The sequence below is a fragment of the Sorghum bicolor genome, chromosome 1 (assembly GCF_000003195.3).
Source record: "Sorghum bicolor cultivar BTx623 chromosome 1, Sorghum_bicolor_NCBIv3, whole genome shotgun sequence".
Classification (NCBI taxonomy): Eukaryota; Viridiplantae; Streptophyta; class Magnoliopsida; order Poales; family Poaceae; genus Sorghum; species Sorghum bicolor.
In genome coordinates this window covers 19,011,759-19,033,874 of record NC_012870.2, presented here as the reverse complement: position 1 = coordinate 19,033,874, position 22,116 = coordinate 19,011,759, and the positions used below count along the sequence as shown (strand labels likewise).

The following is a 22,116-nucleotide window of genomic DNA, read 5'->3' as shown; positions in this document are numbered from 1 at the left end:
AAATTTTGGAGTGAACTAAACAAGGCCCTTGTAGCGGAGCCTCTCTCTTTTTTTCATACTGCAGCTTCACAGGCACTGCTCTTAGGGTGACCAACGAGGCACTGACAGAAATTCTTACAATCAATTAAAAATGGAAACCCCGACATTAGTCATACAAAAACTAGCATTTCTTTTGTTTCGTTGGATTTCGCTTCTTTGCACTATAAACAGTATTAGCCAGCGCTGTAATATTCGTCATGCTGAATGCCATTTAATATTGGGTTTCCCACGAAGTTATGCAGCTGTCTTGCTCTTCTAGATTTCCCTATATGAAGCACAACTCAATAATACAGTGATCAGAATGAAACCGTGTGCGTACAACTGCCTTACTTGTAGAAGAGAATGAAACTGTCATCAACAGATTTAGGTCCAACTGGAGTCTGCGTAAGCAGTTTCATCCTGGACTAACATTCTCGGGGGCACTAAAGTTCACAAGCAACAGCTACAATATGGATCCAACCACACATTGGATACCAAATTAGTTGCAAAACTTCTGTACAGATCAGTTACATCTTCTGCCACGAAACAAGAAACAGAAAACCTTTTTGAGTGCCGACATGTTTGGTATTCGCTGCAGTAAACTCAAGTATAAATCTATCCTGCGATTGTTAGACTCACTTTACGAGCGCACTGTACTGTAAACGTTTCGCTACTGTTGATGGTGGTGTAAGTAATATTAGTAGCTTCAAACTGAACCCATGTGGTTCTTTGCAAGCTACTCCAGATCAGTGGTTCACATGGGGTGAGTGATGAAGAAGTTGAAGTCATGGTGCTGGACTCCAAGCTGCTTCAACCAGGAGTCCGCCGCACCGAAGAGGACGTCCATCTTTCTGTGATCTCCTGTTATGGGGTTGGTCCAGAGGGAACCTTGTATCTTGTGTGCTGCGAGGCCAAATGGAGGCAGTGATACAGTGTTGCTCTTTTTATCCATATGGCCATTTTGTTTGCCGTTGGCAACTGGATGGCAACAATCATTGGTCATGGTCTCAAGCCCGTGATCTGTAAGAAACATAACACATGTTACTGAGGTTTGAAAACAGTACTATGGTCATGACTGGTGCTGCTGCAATTATATAAGGATATGATGCATTATCAAATAACTGCCGGAAAGTCAATGTCTTAACATGCAAAGCGTACTCAAGTTCAAAGATCTGGCTTGATTTGGACTCTAATATCATTATTTATTTTCTTAGGAAAGACAGCTGGTGAACCTAGGTGCTTTTGCACATATCGCAATCCAAGCAAGTTTTCTCCAAAGATATGTCTCTGAACAACTCTTCCTCCATGTTATAAGCATACGTATTTTTAGTCTTCAAGGAACAACTGCATGTCTAAGAATAAATACTAAAGTCATGGAACATGACAAGGCAGTCTCTTTCCTTCTCTTTACTGAGCAAAGAACTGCTGCCACCAACTTTTTGTTTAAGTGGTTTCCTTAACTATACACTTCAAAGCTAAGACATGAAGCCTTTTGAAACCAACGTTGACAAACTGGATGCAAAATAGCAAGCCGAACAAAGCCTTGAAGGAAACTCTCATACTCTTGTAAGCTAAGCCATCAATTGATTCAAGAATAGTGTGGCATACCAACTGGTATGCAGTATAAAGCACATCATTAATCATTAAGTTATATAATATGAATCTTTCAAGATATAGAAACGTAACTGAAGCATCAGCTATGCCTTTTCCAAATATACAGTTCATTGTTTGAAAACTAAAGACCACTCAACCAACCAGTTACAAGAAGAATGAGAAAGCAACAGTTTAAATTCCTTTCTTCTGATCTAGGCCACCAGATTGCCATTCCTCTTTCTTAGTGTACATTAAGCAATATATCGATGGCTCAGGGAAATCTTTTCTAAGGTACACAGACATGAGAAATACTCTTTCCTGTGAATGATAATAACGTTGCAATGCATATCATGTGATTTGAACTTGAGCAAATAATAACTTTTTCACTCATTAAGCCCTAAGTTTTATATGCAAATAAGTTCTAACTCACAACGGAACAGAAGTATTGGAAGACTAGATGTTTATTAGAATACTGCACTAGAGGAAAGGAGCTGTCGTTATATCCTATAGTCAAGCTCTTCCAGGTACAACCGAGTTTGAAATTTCAACCAATATGCCAACACAAATATCCTAAACATCGTAAGAGGGAAATCAACTCTCAAGGCCCTAAAAAATATGAAGATTTGTCGATAGCAATTTCAATGGTTGTACAATGGCTGTGCGGCATTCGTACAGAAGCCTATAGAGTAATCAAATATTGTGCCATAAGAATTTATCAAAATGGTAGAGTTTAGTGTCTGATACTCTCACGTGCAACAAACATGCCTTGAAACAAAACAAGGAGGAAAGCATACCTTGGAACGAGGACGAAATGGTATGGTAAGTTAGGAAGCAAGCAGATAAATCCTTCACGCTGCGCTGGTAAGGAATGTGGTATATAGGGTACCTAGTTAAAGTAGCAGACGTGAATGAGAATGCTAACCGCTATGATCACTAAAAAGAAAATCAACCAAGAATCGATTTCTGAACCTAGAAATAATGGTTACTAAACAAAAGAACATCGAAGCACTCAAATCTGTCATCCAACTGTTATAAGGCACAGGTTTAGTGCGGTATGCAACTGCTTCAGTCAACCTATAAAACTATTTGCAAAGAGGAAAGCTAAACAAGAATGATCTTGTTTACAAAACTACTAGATAATATAACTATTTTCATAAACTATTCTTTATTCTTTAAGAAGAACATAAGCAGTGGATGCAAATTTGATCATACCAGGCAACTGACATCCAGCTAACAGGCGAAAGGTCAGCGCTCTTCAGTGATGTCAATCCAGGAAAGCCCTGGGACAGTTCATACACCTAGAAAGGGCAATGATCATGTAAGAAAAGCGATCCATACCACAGTGGAGATAAGGTCACAGCAAAGCCCATAGAAATTCACCTTGTCAATGAGCGGGACCCTTCCATAAGGTGAACCTACTTCAAAGAACTCAAAGTACAGGTGCCCTGGACGCTTCCTATTGGACCATAGCACATCACAGTTGAACAATGATTCATCAGAGGTCGAACTCCAGGATCTCGACATCTTCTCGTTGTCCTCATCATCACTCCACAAATCCATGCCATTATCTTCACCAAAGCTCCTGCAGCAAACAGAGAATTGGATTGGCCTACAGCTCAAAATCACCATGAATGAATGAACTCGAAATCTCTCCCCCCTAGCAAGGATCTCGCCCATACCTGGATGCAGTCAGGGCCTTGTTGGTGTATAGCTGCATCCCTGACAGGTATGGAACATAGTACTGAACTACTCTGTCCCCTCCTGGGAGCTGCACCGTAGCTCCGGCGCCGTACGCGCTCCACTCGTAGTACTGCTCCCAGAGGTCGGCAAGATTGAAGTACTCGACGCTGTCCATCTCAGCGTGGTGCCAGGCATCGGTCGGCGACCGTCCATTCGTCTGGATCAAAACGAACCGCGAATCACTTTCAGATAGGAATAGAGTAGCACTAACTAGCGGCCCTACATATGATCCGTCACCCAACCCAAGAAGCATTAATGGAACAGTTGAAGAGCAGGCGAAATTGGCACGAAGGAAACCGAATTCAAGATGGCAGGGCAGGAATCACCGCAGCGTGCATCTCAAATTTCTCCAGCCAGTAAGACTTGGTGTCGTGCAAACAATCCTCCAAATAATTAATTAAGAAAGAAAGAAAGAAAGAAAGAAAGAAAGAAAGAAGAGGACTAGCGTACTGTTACCAGCAATTTGACATGGGCATTAACCGTCAGAAACGCAGAACGAAGCATCAGTAGGCGTAATAAAATAAAACGAGTAAAAGAAATCCCATCTTTTCCACTCCCACCACACTAAGCGGTGCAGGCAGAGAAAAGGAGTAGTAAATGACAAATCCGAAACTCCCAGGACACCGCAGATCGACGGCGACCATGGCAAGCCTCGGGCAGAAAACCAGAAAGAACACCGAAGGCGACAAGTTAACGGGGGGCAATTGCGTCACCTTGGGGAGAATGTGCGTCTCCACGGTGGGGGTGGTGCAGTCCAAGAAGCACTGCAGGTTGGACGGCGGCATCCCCTCCTCCACCCACTGCCCGCCCATGTCCCCGCCTTCCCTTGCCTCCTCCTCGACTCTCCCTCCACACGGCCCTCGTCTCTGCAGTCGCACCCCCCCCACAACAATCCGCCGCGCACCAAATCGCTCACGGCAAACCAAAGAAGAAACCGAACCGGCAGCCGCAGCAGGGGAATCCAACCAACCGAATCCTCCGGCACTCTGCGCCTCCTCCTCCTCTGTGCTACTCTGCAAGAACCCGAACTCGTGCCGCTGGGGAGATTGGAGCGCGGAGGAGGAAGACCGGAAGAGGAGGGGACTTTATTCGAGCTGCGGAAGGAGGAAGGCAGGACAGGAGGAGCAGCGGGGGGCGATATGAAACCGGCTTCGGTTTGCTCTGGCTTTGCTTCGCTGTGTGTCCTTCTCCTCTTCTCGCTTCGCTTTGCCTTGTCGGACTCCCAAACCAAACCAAACCAAACGCAACGCCGCCCGCGATCTCATCCACCCCACGTCACGTTGTACGCGTAGGAAGAGGAAGAGGCCCAGTCCCGTGGGCTGGACCCGGTAGCCCGCCCAAAGACCCGGTACGGTTTCTTGCGCGGTTTCGGTAGTGTGTTATTTAAGCTACGGTATATAGGAGTATATACTATTTCTGGAGGTCATTAAACCTACATGAGTTGTGGCTTTGTAACCATGGAATGTCCATAAATGATTTCTTTCCAGGTTTTCTCTTATCCTGTGCACATTTATTCAAACCATAACAAAACCGTTTCAAAAATTAATAGTGTCGTTTCCCCAAAACAAAATTACCTTGCTTGATTTGAGCATGTTTTTGGAAATTTTTTGCTTAGGAGTTTCCCTAATTGTATCAGGAACCAGAAGTTGATACGGTATGCGATTGTGTTTAGGAAATTAAGGAATAATAATTCAAGTGTGCCGCTGATGTGATGCGCATATGTAGTCGTCTGTGTGAACGCATCTTTCTTATGTATAAAATTATAAAAGAGACTCTTGTTGTCTTTTTTCAAGAATGGTCAGTATGGTGACCACATAAGACACTCTTATGCATTTGGGTCGATATGTATAGGAGTGTAACTTTGCACTTGTGGATGTATAGAAGAGGCAAATCATTTTCACAAGGAAAACGTGTGGCTAGGCAAAATGCACAAGCAAACGAAAAAGAAAGAGACACCGTCCCTTGGCCATACATATATATCTCACAAAATTCGCAAGCAATCTAAAAAAAGAAAGGGACATTCTGTCTCTAGAACCTCCACCGGCCAAGAAACTATATAACCCAATAGCCCGTTAAACCATGCAGCATAAAATCCTACTCCCTTTGATATACTCACTCCGTCCCTTTTTAATTGTCGCTTATGCTTTCCAAAAAACAACTGCCGACAATTATATATTAAAACATATTAATATTTATAATACATAATTAGTATCATTAGAAAGATCTTTGAATCTAGTTTTTTAATAAATTTATTTGAAGATACAAATGTTGCACGTATTTTCTACAAATCGAGTCAAATTTATGGCACACACACCAACGGCGACAATTAAAAAGGGACAGAGGGAGTACAGTACATTCTAAAAAAATAAGACAATTTAAGAGAACACTTAAAAAACATGTGTATACCCATGGATTATTTTAATTAAGAAGTTTATTTTCAAATCATAGTTTTCTTTTTTACCAAACTTTATCAAATTTAGTCATAATTATTATATATATAGAATACATTACGTTTAGTGTAAATTTTAGAAGTCACGCTACATGTAGGACTAAATTTTAGAAGTCACGGTGCAGTAAGAGGGATTATATGAATGTCATGTCAGTTAAATATTCCTTCCCAGCTTTAACTCGTAATAAGTCACCGTGCCATCCCTCTTGTTGGGCCCACTCTCTATCCAAAGAAAGGAGCCCACCCAGGCGAATATCCACGTATATATACTTTAGTATAATACGCGTAAAAGCATGCTATTTTGTGTGGATCCGATAGCCCGTTAATTGGCATGATTCTTCCAGCTTTTGTGCCTTTGTCACACCGCCTCCATGTGTCCAGTTTTGCAAGCCAGGACTTCTCCTGCGTCATTCTCTTGCCTTTTTTGCAAAGCCTCCCCATACAAGGATGCAACCATCCGTATTTTTGAAAAGTTGCTTGCCCTTTTTGCAACTAACCGGCCAATGGGTTCCCATTTTCCTTGACCCTTTTGTATGCTGATTGTAAGTGAACTGGTCCTTTGTTGCTTTGGTGATGTGTTTTGGGTTTAAACTATGTTTACAAGCAGCCATGGTCCACATGCGCCCTTTTAACGAGTCAAGAGTAGTCCAAGCAAGACAGAAAATTGCTAGAGACTGATGAGAGGCGTGTGCAAAATTGCATTTCAGATGAAATCATGCAGGTTTGTTTCATTTCAGGGAAGGAGATGGATATTAATAAATACACGATATCCTGAGATATGAGTATGCATCTTGATTGATTTGATTGGGTATCGATTTGACGCACATGTAGGTGTAGAATTTATCAAAAGGATATTTGCATTTATAATCGGCGTCTGTAGCTATAAATGCGTTGATATGAACGAATGGCTCAGTAGTCAGTTCATCGTCTAATTTGTTTGGACTTATCAGCCCAATCTGCCAACTCTTCAGCAGTATTTTTCTCTCGCAATAAATCAGCCAACATCACTTTCTGTCATGGCTTATCAGCCAAACAAACAAGATCCTAAGGGCACTCACAATGCAGACTTTATCATAGAGTCTAATGTTATTTATTACCTAGAACAATGTAAACTTAGAGTCTAAATAAGACTTGGAGTCTTATTTTTTTCTACCTCTCTCTTCAATAAATATGCTGACACATCAACAAAATAACATAAATAATATGTAATTAATTGTCTTGGACTATGTGATACAGTCTTGCATTGGGAGAGCCCTAAGAGCAAGTATTATAGTGGGCTGTAAGCTGGCTAAATGCTGAGGTGGAGGAGAGAAGGGAGGAGAGAGAGGAGAAGCAGGCTGTAACCTTAGGGCAGTCCCAATGGATGATTTCTAGTTGTAGAATCCAAAGGTAATTAATGTCTATAGAAACTATCCTCCCCAACCCATTGTTTTCATAGCAATATTTATTCAAAGGATAAATTAAATGATGCATTGAAATGAGATGGATCAATTGTGGCAACAGCTCTCTACAGCACATCTACAGCACACACGATGCCACATTTTCATGTTTGAACAGACATCAACAAACCAAACGCTAGAAAGAAAAGAAAACAATCAGGTTGCCACTGGTAATATTGTGTAGTAATCTTTAAAAAATACAAGGCTGAACCACTAGGATTTGTATTGTTGAATGTACACTATAAAAATATTATGTGTCATATTAACATAGAGAACATGGCAGCAGCAGCATGGAGTAGTTTATCCTACCACTTGATCTGGGGAAAAAATACAATCATTTGGAGCACTGTCGCCATCTATTGGACACTACAACTTTATCTTTCACTGGAGCCCATCGGAGATGACAAGCAGGAAAGCCTGCGGCTTGAAGATTTGGAAGAGGTGGAGATGCTGCTGCAGCCAGGACGGCAGGATTACCGGCGTTAGAGGTGGATCCATGGGCAGCAGGAGCACTGACGCGAGGGGAAAGAGTCACGCGGGAAACTGGAGTGGAGAGCGCGTGTGCCGGCGGCGGCGACGCAGCGGATCCGCATAGACTCGACTGGTTTCTCCCCAACGGGATTTGGGCGATTTCTTCACGTCTCGATTCCAGGAAAGACTCGGTTTCGTGGTGGAGAAACCGTTTCTCTCTTTTGCCCTCTCTATCCTCATTAATTCACTTGCCACATCAGCAAAACATTTATGTTACAGCCTAATTAATAGATATAGAAACCACTATAAATACACCATTGGGACTGCCCTTACAGCCAGCTTAGGCATAGGAACCAAGAAACTATGTGAGAGAGACAAGTGGGCCATATATTAATAGTGAATAGCTCATTGTTGTATAGTGGGCTGTAAGAAGGCTACAAGAAACCTTATAACCAGCAAGTAGGCTGTATTATTAAACTTGCTCTAAGAGCGTCCCAACAAGACTATTTGAGCTAGCGATTTGATTGTCAGAATCCGACGTAAAGGAGAGTAGGAGGCTAGAAAACATGTCAGAATCCGACGTGGAGAAGAGATAAGGCTAGCAATTGTTCTCCGCCTGTTCGTTTGGTTGATAAGCTATGATAAAAAATATTGTTGGCTCTGATAAGCTCAAGCGAATCTCATATGGTTTTCAAAAGATTTACAGTAACTGATGTGCTTGGATCAGTTAACAGGTGCGTTGAGACTCTTATTTTCTATTCTCTATTAGTGCTAGCTCAGCTGGTGAAGTCGCGATCCGCTCGGGACGCCCTAAGACTCACTAAGCTCAAACAATCTCCTCAGTTCTCACTACAGCTACTGTACAAAGCAAGCAGAGCAGCAGCATGTTCGGTGTTCCCCAGCACCCGCCATTTGGCATGCTGAGTTGGTCCGTGCTGACGGAGGTTGCTATCCTTCGCCAAAGCTCCAAAACTATTAGCTGTCTTGGCCACAAATCCGATGGCATTTCTTTGCTGGATCAGACTGGTTTACTGGAAGTGGACAGATGAGGACCCCTGGTTGGCAGTTGGGCAGTTGGCACACTGCTGGCCCATCCCAGTGCCATTTCCAAGCTGGAACCTGAAGCCATTTCCAAGCCCTGTAGGCTGTAGCTGTAGGCCTGTACCAAATCCGAAAATGAAGCCGGGAAAATACACTGTGGTCTTGTTTAGGGCTTGTTTAGATTTAAAGAGTTTTTGGATTTTGACACGGTAACACTTTCGTTTGTATTTGACAAACATTGTCCAATCATGGAGTAACTAGGCTCAAAAGATTCGTCTCGCAAAGTACAGACAAACTGTGGAATTAGTTATTTCTTTTATCTATATTTAATGCTCCATGCATATGCCGTAAGATTCGATATGATTAGAAATCTTGAAAAATTTTGAATTTTTTTGGAAACTAAACAGTCCTATATTTTGTGTGGAAGTCAAGAAGGTTCTGCTGGCCCACCCCCACTGTTGGTTCCTTCTCCTTCCAAGTGTGGCCTGATGTGACTGGAAGAAAGCAAGGGTATCTTCAGGATCACTGGACAGGAAGAACCATTTGATGATCCTTGATCCTGGAAACCATATTCCCTCCTACGAGTAGTCTCTACCACTAGTACTACCGTCTCTATATGCTAAAGTATGCTAATGAAAAAGATTATGCTAGCCACAATAATTTTGGTGTGGTAGGAGGAGGAGCGGCTTTATTCGCGTGCCCCTGCATGTTTGTGCCCGGCCGGCGGCCTCCATTGCTCCATGTCTGTTGGCAATTGGCATTGGAGACCCCTTTTCTCTGAAACTGAAACTCTGAAAGCTTTGCTTCAAGGATTGGGATTAATGGTGTCGGCCAATAGTGGAGAAAGACAAACGTTTCTGAATGCTAATGAGGCATCTTCGTAATGCAAACATGGGCATGGTAAGTATCCACTGTCGACGTTTCGTTAGACATGTACGGACACTCCTTGTTTGGGTGGCCTTATAGTAGAGCGCACAAACTGATCTGTGAGTTTGGGAAATCACTATTTAGATTTTAAAATGGTAATCTTCTTATTTTGATATGGCTTAAGCATATATTCCTTTTCGTCAGTCATAATATAAATATTTGATACCCACAGATCAGCAACTTGAGCATATATATGGCTAGAGTATTTGGGTTAGTGATTCTCTTTTCTTAAGTTGCAGACTTGGCCAGTACATTTTACTGAGATAATACAATAATCATCATGTTCAGTAGAGCTTGTTGCAATAGTTATTTTAACTTAAAAATACAATAGTCATCTTGAGATTGCTGCAATATATTTCTTTAACTAAAACTACTTTTCTAGACAAATGTATGAGTAAAATTTCACCCAAAAAAAATCATATTTTCAGTTAAAGATGTCAATGGCTCAAGGTACAAAAAAGTTTGGCGAGGACCATGTTCAAATAGCTGAATTCCAATGTGGCCGGAGAGAAAGCGCCTACCTTTCCAAGTTCAAGGTCTTCAAGCTGTCGCCATCTGCATCATTCTTCTTTTTTTCTTGAGGGATATGCATTCACAGTACACTGTGTGCCATTTTTTCACCTTAGACTTTGTGCCTAACTTGTGTTTCTATCCAGATTCCAGACCGTTATCAGATCCCGTGCAATCCTCCAAATTTTGACTTTGTTGTTTGGATCACTCTTGCAATTCCGTGCACAATTGACAGCAAGCATCCGATGCCCTTCACTCATGATAAATTTCAGTTGACAAAATTGACCTCTGGGGCTGTGCGGTTAGGCAGCTCAGCAGGAGCAGCCACAGCTCGTCGATGCCATTAATTAGATGAATGAAAGCGACGTGGTGGAGTGACGTGGCACGGATAAGTTAAACCAGGTCCTGATCAGGATATTATGTGAAAAATAGACCTTGATAACGCTGTCCCTGTCCTTGTCAGCACAGCTAGTCTGCTTGACAGATCACTACTAGTAGCTAGTACTGTAGACACTAGTCACATGCTTGGTGGCCTTTAGCTTTTGTCAATTTTGCTACAGAGGTTTTGTGGGACATCCCAAGCAAATACTCTTTGATTTTTGGGCAATCTAGCATGCCAACTTTAATTTTGGAGAATTGTTTTGTGCCTTTTGATTTTGTCCTAAAGTTGTATCGCGTCATTAGTGGATGGTGACGGGTGCACCCAGTGCAAATGTGATTGTGGTCTTGTGGAGGTACTGATTGTGTTTTAAGATGTGTACAATTAGGATGAAACTTAGTTTTTAGTTGGTGATGGGAGCAATAGTGGAGCGCCATGTATCAGAACGACATCTAGAAAACTTCATTCTTTGTGGATATATTTGTTGACTGATGTTCTACTGAAATTTGTAATATATGCATTCAGCTTAAGTAACAAGACAGATATTGTGATACCACTTGCGGAACAATAGATCTCCCCCCATACTTATGACCTATCATGAGAAATCGTTCTAAAGTCTCATATAGAAAGGTTGTTAGGATCAGGATCTTGATTGTTTCTTGTTTGTGATCCTATATAATATAAGATTTGTAAGATCAGAACTTGTGATGTTCATATTGTAAAATTTGATGCCCGTAACATTTTTGTGCCTTTTAATTATGTCGTAAAGTTGTATCACGTCATTAGTGGACTCTACATGTGTACCCGGTGCGATTGTTGAGATCGGTGTCGTTTGGCCACTGCAAGTGTTTGATATATAATTGTTTGCCTAATTTTGTTGTTCTATTGCCTAAAGATGCGGGTGAAATCCTGTTCTTCCTGCCACTTCTTAATTATTTGTCACATGAACTTATTTGCAATAGATTTCATTGATGGCCTATGCAATGATATCAACTTTGCTATTCTTGTTTAGTGTCCATCTACATTCGATGTTGCTTACACTCTCGCTCTATTGTGGGAAGAAGTTGTGCACTCTAACCAGTATTGCAACTTTCGTCATATGGATGGTGCGGTGGGCAGGTGTGTTTTGCCCCATGGCATGTTACCTCTTCCTCCTCTGTCTATGAAGCTCAACAAGCTAGTGCCGGGTGAGCAGCAGCTGACAGATGCCACACCCTTGAGGCGCGCACGCACCTAGCCTATCGACAATAGACTGGCACTGTGTTGAATTGCACGTCTATTTCCATGATCATGGACACTCTATGTTAAGTGTGTTGAGCGATGGTTGCGGAATCACCGTTGTGCCCCGACTTTGCAACTGCACGCCTTGGAAGAGCTGTTGGAACTCTTCCAATTGTCTGACCTTGACACTGACTCTACAACTTTTGGATCACCTCCCATTTTGTAGTTCTGCATGCAACCCTAATTTGCAGCTGCCATGGGCCAAGAGGCACAAAAAGAAAAAAAACCATAATAAGCTCTTGGACAATATTAAGGGAATTCAACTCGTGATTTTAGTGGATTATTATGGCAGCTCTCATTCTTTCATCGGGTCATCCCCTACCCCATCCCCCTGCAAGTTCAGGTCACCAATAATGCAATGGCCACACTCTGGCATGCTCCTAAAAGTGCCACGTGGTCCACCACCCACACATGTTATGATATGGTGCTCATGGACTTGTTTGAGTCATTTTTCCACAGTGGAGGTATAGTGGTGTTAGAAGTGTATGTCCATTCCATATGTGGGACGTCAGAAGGGGACGACCATGATTATAATACTCTCTTTGTCCTATAATACAGTGTATTCTATGAATTTTAAGACAAATTAGGAGAGCACATAAAAGACGCATGTACCATGTTTTATTTACTAATCAGACTCTATTATCAACGTGATTAATGGTGATTGGTTGATAAATAAAAAGTATTTAATGCAAAACTAGACTTTGTCCTCTGGATGCATTATATTTGAGGATATTTTTTGAATGTTAGAATACACTATATTACAAAACAGAGAGAGTATTTAGAAATACATGTATTTATGTAAAGTTAGTAAGGTGGGTATTTGTAACATACTCCCTCTATCCCAGAATATGTTATGTTCTTGTTTTTTTATTTTTTATATTCAAAAAGTGATAGAACATTGGATGATTGATGTCTGACTAACCTAGAGTAGAAAGTTATAACATTAATAATCCTGGGACAACATTTGAATCCTAGAACGTCAATAATTTTGGAAAGTTTGATACGTATAAAATAATGATTTAGATCAATGTAATTGGATTTTACATAACCTTACACAGACTCTCATGCATTTGCATTATTTTCAAAGGCTATAATATTGATTGTATTGCGATGCCATGAAGTCGTGATCACGTACATATATATAGGGCGGCCATTGGCAATATTACTGTACTACAGTATTACAGTATATTGTACTACACACGAGTAGCAAGGAAGCATGCATAGCTTGCACATCTGCAGATGCATGTCAGTCTAAAACATGCTGCTCATGAAGGGACCAGAGATATTTTTTTCGTGGCATGAAGGGAGAAAGGGACAGCTTGGGTGTTCCAAAACCAAAAGCGGTCGTCACGATTATGATTCGGAGAGCCCAAAAAGATGAGGCATGCATGGCAGTTGGCAGGGGGGGGCGCAGACGCGCAGGGCAAATAAACAAATTAATTACTAGCTTAATTACTAGCTTAGGCCAGTCTCAATGTATGTTTCGTGAGAGTGTCATGCATATTAAATAAGATGCCACATAAATAAAATTGCTGACTTGGCAAGGTCATTAAATGAAAGATTCCATGGCTCGGTTACCTAGTTTATAGTTTTGGTAACTGTGTCATGAAACTATACAATGCATTGAGAGTGGCCTTAGTGCAGTGTACGTAGTGCGGTGCCCACTTAAAATCACCCATTCCGTTCAATTCCATTCCATCCACGGCAATCGCATGCATGCCCGCTCATATCACACATGCGCATGTCCTAATAAGTGATGATGGGTTCCCATGCATGAAAGCTCGGTGGAGCATGGCATTGGCATCCGATCGATGGCAACTGTGCGCATGTCCGTCGGACACGGCATGTCGCCCGGCCGGGGTGGGTTTCCTATCCTATAACAATAATAATCCTAGGTTGCTTTGCTTCCAATGGTCCCATCCCCATGTACACGTGTGTGATGTGTCCCTGTGTTGGGACCCCAAAATGATAATTTATCGTACCCTAATCTACTGTTGCATTCGTTTCACACGTGTCCGCTCTTAGTAGCCGGGTACGAGAACATAGGCACGTTTCCCGTTCCAAAAACTTCATCCCGAAACGTGGAACGGAAATATCGTAGAACGTCGTTCCCAAATATATATGGTGGAACGCGAATCATATGCAGGAGCAATCATAGGAACGTCAATCCTAAGTGACTATGGAACTTCGTGGTGTGCATACATACTGCGCTATGCCCGTCCGTGAGTGGCTGACGGCGGCGACCGGCAAAAAATCTAGTTGGTGATTGACTCATTGGCCTGGACCTGCAATGGGCCTTATTTGGTTCAAAACAACACGTAAAACTACATGAACCAACCACTACGTCCCATACACGTTTCTTTGGAAAGTGGAACGCATTCCGTAATTTAAAGGAACGAGACGAAGCTATATACCCCTCATGTTTCATAGTTTATAAAAATATCGTACCACGTACGCTATGTTCCGGTAACTAGGCTGCTAAGGTCCGGCTACTGTTATGTTTGCCGGCGGCTTGCCGCCTGTCGATCGAACATACTGCTCCTACCTATGGTATGTTGCACGAGAACGGGGTCCCTCATTGCTTCATCTCGATCGTTCTCACTTATGACACACACATACTATGCACATACGTGTGCCGACATGTCGGCACGTACACGTACCGCACACCCCCGGCCCACCTCAGCTAGCGTCGCCAGTATAGTCGACGTACCACCGTCATCTCGCCCATGCTGTCACGGCTAGCTATATATAGCATACGTGCAGTGCATGCATGACCAATTGATAATTAGGAAGAAGAAGAGATATGATTATATTCTAGAAAAAAAGAAAAATACTCAAACGGCGTGAGAGGTACTAGTAAATTAAATAAATTCGCCTTGATCGAATTTTAGTCTCCAACCTTGCTTGTTCCATTGGCATGCATGCGTCGCATCATCCATCCGTGTACGTACGTACGTACGTGCCCGTAGGCCGTATGTAGCCGTACGTACTGTGTCCTTACGTGTTCGTGCAGCATGCATGCCGTAGTCCGCAGTGCACCGTGCACGTGTGATATGATAAAAAGATTCTACATCACATCGAATCTTGCGGTATTTGTATAGAACATTAAATATAGATAAAAAAGATAACTAGTTGCACAGTTTATCTGTAAATTACGATAAAAATCTTTTAAGCCTAGTTATTTCATAATTAGATAATATTTGTCAAATAAAAACAAAAATATTACAATATCAAAATTCAAAAAGTTTTTTAATCTAAATAAGGCCAGAAAAGGTAGCTCTGGATCGCCGGCGGCTCTCGACAGGTGCGCTAGCTGCTAGTGCTAGTGCAGACTAGAGAGTCAAACCGGGCCGGCGACGAGCACGAGCACGACCCCAGCTGAGCGCGGCGACAGAGCCCACTGCACGCCCATGTGACTATTGACTCGCCGTGCTGACCTTTGTTAATTAATCTCGGCCTGACTTTCTTCTCTTCTGATCCGGTACTTTGAAAATACAGTACTGTAGTTATTATTATTACTGGTAGTACTCTTATTATTGCATGCTAATCAAGTACACGCGTTAGTTATATATTGACTGAGCACAATCGTCATTGCAGGCGCCATGGAGATTATATTACCGGTGGCTCTGATCCAGTTCTAACAACTATACTGAATACTGTGGGTGGGCTCTCTGAACGTTTCAACATTAGACTAAGTTATATTATGTGTTTGATTGAGTGACACAAATTAAAGATGGAAGGGTGCTATAGCTAGCTTAATTTTAATTAAGTAGTTGTAACTACTGCGAGCTGAACGTTTCAAGATGAGATATGCATGTTCAAAGCTAGATCGATGGCGCACGCACCCTGGTAGATGAGCGTGTTGTGGACCGTACGTACGAGTTTGAATGGGCTGCTGCGTACGTGCGCGTTAATCCCAATCATACACCAGGCAAGCAATCGTTGAGGCGTTAATCCCAATCGTCGTTATTTTTTTTGACGAAAATAAGGAACACGGCCTTGAACAACACGACTTCCAGTGGCACGTGATGACAAAATTTCCTCTGTTTCGTAGGAGGCCCATATGGACACGTTAGTTATCGTGGAATGATCGTCATAATGGGCCAAAGTTCAAATTGGCCCATCATCGACTTGAGTTACGAACTCCGTTTCCATACATTGATGCAGCAAACCCTGCTGCACCTGCATGGTATGATACCAAGTGACACCAACAAGATCTTGCTACTACCGTACATGAGTTTTGCTACTACCGTACATGATAAATTCTGAGCTGCTATTAAGGGAGTGGCCACATGCTGATGGAGAGGGATCATGCGCGTCATCATTGTTTCCCCTGTTGAAAATGATTTTGGCATGAGATGCTAGCATTCATTTGGTGAGCTGTTATTCATGAATTGAGGGTGTATTAACGTTAATCCTTCCAAACACTTCCCTGTTCTGGATACTGAATGTGAATGGGACGGACCCTACTATTTGCTGATTTATTGTAAGAGGAGATTCGGCAGATAAGCTCAAACGAACAGGTTCTGATGCGCATAGGCCAGAGAATTTCATTGGAAGTGCCAAGGGAATCAAGTACTAGTGAAAGGATGAAGAAGTTCTTGAGTTAATGCAATTTAGATCCTAATCATTTGTAATAGTCATGGAAAGACTAGTGCAATCCTTATCCTAGGGCCAAATTCAATGCAGAGGCTGGGAATTCCCTTTTGTAAAAAAAATCCTGGGGCCAAATAAAGACAGGAACAAGCAGACTGCTTTACCGACCTTTGATATGCGTGGCCCATATTAGGTTGTTGCAAGATGGGCCAGGCTAGGAATCTCGTTTAACTTCTCGTGTTATCTCTTTATACTACTCTATATGTTGTATTCTTCTGTATAATTTTTTATAACATTCACTCACCTATCCATTTACTCAACTTTCCTCTCCTTTGGTTCCCCTCCCTGCCCTTCTCATCTCTTCGACTCTGCTAGAGTTCTCCGACGGCCGATGTGGTGTTAGAAAGGGAGGTGGGCCAACGAATCGATGTGCAACCATGTATAGAGTAGGTAGGTGTTTACCTAGGTCTAGGGTTTGCTTGCTATCATTTGATGGCGGAGCTAGGGTTTGTCCGGGCGGTGTCAGCGAGGCGCAGGCGTTGACGATGCTATGGAATAATGTCTGGTGACCTCTCCTTTGCCTAGATGGCATTCTTATCGGGTGCCCGCAGCAAGGTCGACGAGTTACGTCTAGGAGACCGGGAAAGGCCCTTCATCATCTTCGACAGGTGATGTCGCTAGCCTCTTTTTCTTTTGGCTATAGAAATGTTTGTGGGTTTTGTGGTTGGTGCCTGGCTGGATCTGGCTCAATCTTCTCTCGACGACGGTGATCGTCTGTGGCGAGTCTAGATCTGGGAGCTAGAGGAGTCGGGTTACAGCCTTGGTCGATGGGCGACTACCGATGGCTTCAGCCTACCTTTCATGATGGGTGTCAAATTTGACTTGGCTCAAAGCCTGTGTGCTATGGGACCCTTCCAGCTCATGGTGGTGTTTGTCTTCTTCGGCAATGGCGATGGCCGGCGATGAGGAGGTTGACCACCGGTGGTTCATGAAGATTCTAGGGACTTTGTTGTCATCTTTTCTTTCTTAGGGATCTTCGTGTAGTTTGGGTGGATCAGGTGTCTCCGTTTCTCCATCGTACGTGTCTGTATTTATACTCTCACATGTACGTTTTTCTTATCTAAAATATAGATACATATTATAAAAAAACTTTCCCCTCCTTTCTCTTTTATTATATTTACCGTATTTCTCATCCCCTTCCCCCTTTTTTACCTAAACCCTAAAACATTTTTCAAGAAACATGTCATCTATTCATCATCAAGACAGTCACCTCACACCTCGCAACATTTAGTTCATTTTTGGGTGAAGTTTCTTATTTTTTGAATTTGTCTCATACTATGGGCCTGTTTGCCACAACTCATAACAACTTCATGAGCTATTGTGAGCTATTTTTTTTGCCAAACACTCTTTTCCAAAAATATCTTTATGGATGAAGCTATTTTTCTTCTTCTTTCATAAAGACATGAGTTGGGGTAAAGCGAAAACAGTAGCTTATCCTAGCTCTCTTCCCTATTTCTTTCTTTCATCCATACATGAAGTTGCTCGTGAAACTGTTTTGCGAAATAACCTTTTCAAAATAGCTCGGCTTTATTTCGAAAGTTGTTCATGACACTCTTTATAAAAAACAACTTCACTAATCAAGCTGAGCTATACCAAACAAGACCTAATTTTACTTCTTTGTGGATGCAATAGTATACTTGGCCAACTGGGCCACCCGACATGACACTAGCACGGACACGACGAGGCACGACACAATGCAGCACAATAACTCAGCCGTGTTGTGCCTAATAGTGCCGTTGTGCCAATACCTCATCGTATATACATATTTTGTATTGTGATAAAGCACCTATGTTGCGACCCAGGCACGAAACTATCGCCGATTAGCCGTAACATGTTGTGTCGTTGAGCACGGCAGCTCGACATGCCCATGTTGGCCCGAGCACTTTAGCTCCACGCAAGGAGCAACCTTGTTGTCGATGTTGTCATGCTAACGCGTGTCATTGTCATTACTGTGGCCCTACGTCGCCGTATGGGAGGAGGACACTGCCACTAGGGGCGACGACAACAAGAGAGGCCTGAGCGACCGAGGGAGAGGAACGGGAGCGAGCGAGGGGGAAGCACTGATGTCGTCGCGACGCTCTCTAGCTCCCCCGCGCCGCTGTCCAACTCCCCAGTGCCGAGGTCGACACAACGCTTGGGATGAGAGGAGGAAGTGTCGTGGGGAGCAGAGGTGGAAGATCTAGGCACAGGAGTCAGACATCGGGAGGACGAGAGGAAATTGGCACGGGGAGTTGCCAAGTCAGGGAGGACCTAGAGGAGGCCGTGGGGACTGGAGAGTACGGGGAAATTGGGAGTTAGGGTTCGAAGAGGTACTTATATACTCCCATCCACCGACTAGAAAATACCTAAAATGATTCAATAGGTGAAAACTATGAGGCCACACTATGCCGGCCTAAAAATCATATCGTGTCCATGCCAGCACTACGAGCCGAACCTGCAGCCTAAGTACGACACTACTATCAGATCGTGTCTGACACTAGCACTATAGGCCTCGGGCCAAACCGCACCTAGGTCGTGCTTCTTAGTGCCGTACCTGGGCCGGCCCATAATGCCCGTACCAAAGGGCCAAGTATATGCGGTGGACCCGCACTTAGGCGCAGTGGCGGAGGGAAGGGGGGGCTGAGGGAGGCCTGGCACCCCCCAACCTTCCCATAACTCCCTTAATACACCTCATAGATTAGATGTTTAATTATCTAATTAGCTAGTTAATGATATTATCTGTACTAAGATTTTTATTCTTATTTCATATTAATCTCTAATAGTTTCTTATAAAAATAGAATCTAGATCTTTCTAATATTTTTTTCATATCTTTTATTTTTATTATTGTCTATCAAACATCAGTTTGTCCTCTACCACACACTCTAATTAGCTAGTTAATTGAAAATCAGCGTTTTCCTTGTTTAATCCTTCTGAATTGATCTCCAACAATGGGATCTATATTATTTAGCATTAGTCTTCCTATTATCTTTCTTATCTCTATGCTTCTATCATTATTCATCTAAACTCTAAACGGTCATTTAGCCCGTTGTACTCAACGTTTAAACACTAACAGTGGTATGGTGTTTCTGTTTAACCTTCTATTTAAATGACCATTTTACTTGTTTAAGTGATCGTTTTGTCTAAGACTAAATGATATGTAACTGATTGTTTGTCATTTGATGTTAGGATCTAGTACTAATTAATTTTGCTCCCGTTTAACTACTTGTTTTTATTATGATTCTTTTCCTAGTCAAAGAAATAGAATGATCAGGTGAAGGTTAGAGGCATGAGACTAGTTAAATTTCTCTTTTTTTTGTTTTTCTGCTTTTTTTGCATTACAATGCAAACGTTTATTTATTGTTCTTGGTTTGCACGGCCCCCCATATGTTCAAATCCTGGCTCCGCCCCTGCTTAGGCGCACTTAGCCACGTCTTACTTGTTCCACTGGCATGCATGCATCGCGTTATCCATCCGTAGTGTACGTACCTACGTGCCGGCAGGGCGTATGTAGCCTTACAATATCCTTACGTGTTCGTGCATGCATGCCGTAGTCCGCAGTGCACCGTGCACGTATGTGCGTCCACAACGTACGTGTGTGATACCCACAATCACACGACTTGAAAACAACGCAGCAGGCCATTCTTTTATTTATTTTTTCATTTTTCCACGGTGGAAAAATTATACTATTGCCGGTATTTCACTCACCGAGGAGTTGTCTTTTAAACATTATCCATCTATTCGTCCGTTCAAATTATCCATTATCCTTATCCAATGAAATATTCTCCGTTTCAACAAAACCAAATCTTTCTCATCTAATCCACCAACGTTTACAGAGTCCACATGCAGCTCTTCGCACGGCACGGCGGCGGGGCACTCCTTCACAGCACGGTGGCAGGACACCAACTTTGTCCTTCGGCGCCAAGCTTCATTGTGCAGAAGCAAGGTGTCTCGTGTCCGCTGTCTCGGCTTTGAATCTGTGATCTACGACAGAGGAGCGGCGCAGCGCAGGTTTCTTTTGTTGATTGAGAATTTGTGTATGTTAATTGTTATGTATTGATCTCGTTAGGTAGATCATGACATGTTGCCTGTCTGGAAAGTTCAGTGAGTTATTAGATCCTGATGCTTAGAGGTCATGGCAGGCGTAAGTATTAGCCAAGGATGTCGTGACCCATGCATCATCTATTGTCAAATTGTGATTTCAGATATTTGATTCTTTATATTTGCAAAAAAAAATCATCGCTAGTTAGATGGTTACCAGAGTACTTCGTGCATTTCTACGGAGATATGCTACCTCTGTACATACATGCCCATGCCTGCTGCGATCCTTGCCGTTCAACAGCAGAGCATGAGAGCGATGGTGTGCCTGCAATTCCATTTTCCTTTTCCAGATTAGAGTATCATCTTATACGTATTAAACTAGACTAGAGTATCATTGCATACTTTCTTAGATTTGGTATTTTCCTTCTTATACGTATTAAACTAGAGTAGAGTATCATTGCATACTTTCTCAGATTTGGCATTTTTCTTCACTTATGTATAACCATTTTATTTTCATTTAAGATGGAGAAAACAACATCAAACCGTCAATGGATCAGGTGGTTCAAGCTCCAATAGGTCAGCATTTACCAAAGCATTGCAACATGTTCGCTGGAAAAATGGGATCCACCTTGCACAGAACAGAGCAACCACCAATAATGCTAGTACTCCACGATCAAGGGGTGCTAGTAAAGCAAGGAAATCTAGAAAAGGTAATACACAAGGAATGACTTTAGATATTTCCAGTAGCATAAAAGATGAAACTAGGTTGTAGCTGATTAAAGACATGGGATTTAGCAGTTTTAAGAACCTTAATATCCACAAGTCAAATAAGGATTTTACTGCATGGCTGCTTAGTAAGTTTGATCCTATCCTCTGTAGTCTGTACCTTACATTCTGGTACTAGATCTGAACTAAAGTTGACAGAACATGATGTCCATCTTATCTTGGGTATTCCATGGAAGGGAAAGCCCATAGTACCTGCAACGCATCAAGATCAAGAAGTGGTTACATGAAAAAAATATATTTGCAATGTTTTTGGAAACATTCATTTGAGTAAATCACCTTGCCTTCCTCACCAGTATTTTATACAAGAAACCCGATTTCCCAAATGTCTAGCTGAGTCCTGATTTAGTTCATGAAATTTGTTGGCTTTGGCTATTGTAACACTTTCGTTTATACTTCCTCCATCCCAAACTATAAGTCATTCCAAGAATATTGGAGAGTCAAACCATCTCAACTTGACCAAAATTATAGAAAAAATTACAAAGATTTATAACATCAAATAAGTATAATATAAAAATATAATTAATGTAGAATGTAATGACACTAAGTTGACACCATAAATATTACTATCTTGCCATATAAGTTTGGTTTAACTTGAGATCTTTGACTCTTCAATATTCTTGGAATGACTTGTAATTTGAGATGGAGGAAGTATTTGGTAATTATTGTCTAATTATAGATTAACTAGGCTCAAAAGATTCGTTTTGTATATTATAGGTAAACTATATAATTAATTATTTATTTATTTATATTTAATGCTTCATATATACATCTTAAGATTCAATGTGATGAGAAATTTTTTTAAAAAAAT

The 22,116-nt window shown here is 42.0% G+C and overlaps 1 protein-coding gene across 1 annotated transcript; it reads right to left on the bottom strand.

Moving 5' to 3' along the window:
- LOC8065819 lies at window positions 339–4,632 on the bottom strand. The gene is made up of 6 exons (XM_002464392.2): window positions 4,065–4,632; window positions 3,291–3,508; window positions 2,992–3,193; window positions 2,824–2,909; window positions 2,406–2,497; window positions 339–1,038 (listed from the first exon to the last, which is right to left on the bottom strand). The coding sequence occupies exons 1-6, from the start codon at window positions 4,161–4,163 to the stop codon at window positions 773–775; spliced, it is 963 nt and encodes a 320-aa protein (XP_002464437.1). The 5' UTR covers window positions 4,164–4,632; the 3' UTR covers window positions 339–772.

What these genes read in the sequence shown, in the direction of transcription:
- LOC8065819 (XM_002464392.2), bottom strand. Translation starts at nt 4,163, where the DNA reads ATGGGCGGGCAGTGGGTGGAGGAGGGGATGCCGCCGTCCAACCTGCAG. An exon ending in AGACGCACATTCTCCCCAAG is followed by an intron (nt 3,509 to 4,064) that starts GTGACGCAATTG and finishes GTTTTGATCCAG; the next exon opens with ACGAATGGACGGTCGCCGAC. An exon ending in CATTTCGTCCTCGTTCCAAG is followed by an intron (nt 1,039 to 2,405) that starts GTATGCTTTCCT and finishes TGTTTCTTACAG; the next exon opens with ATCACGGGCTTGAGACCATG.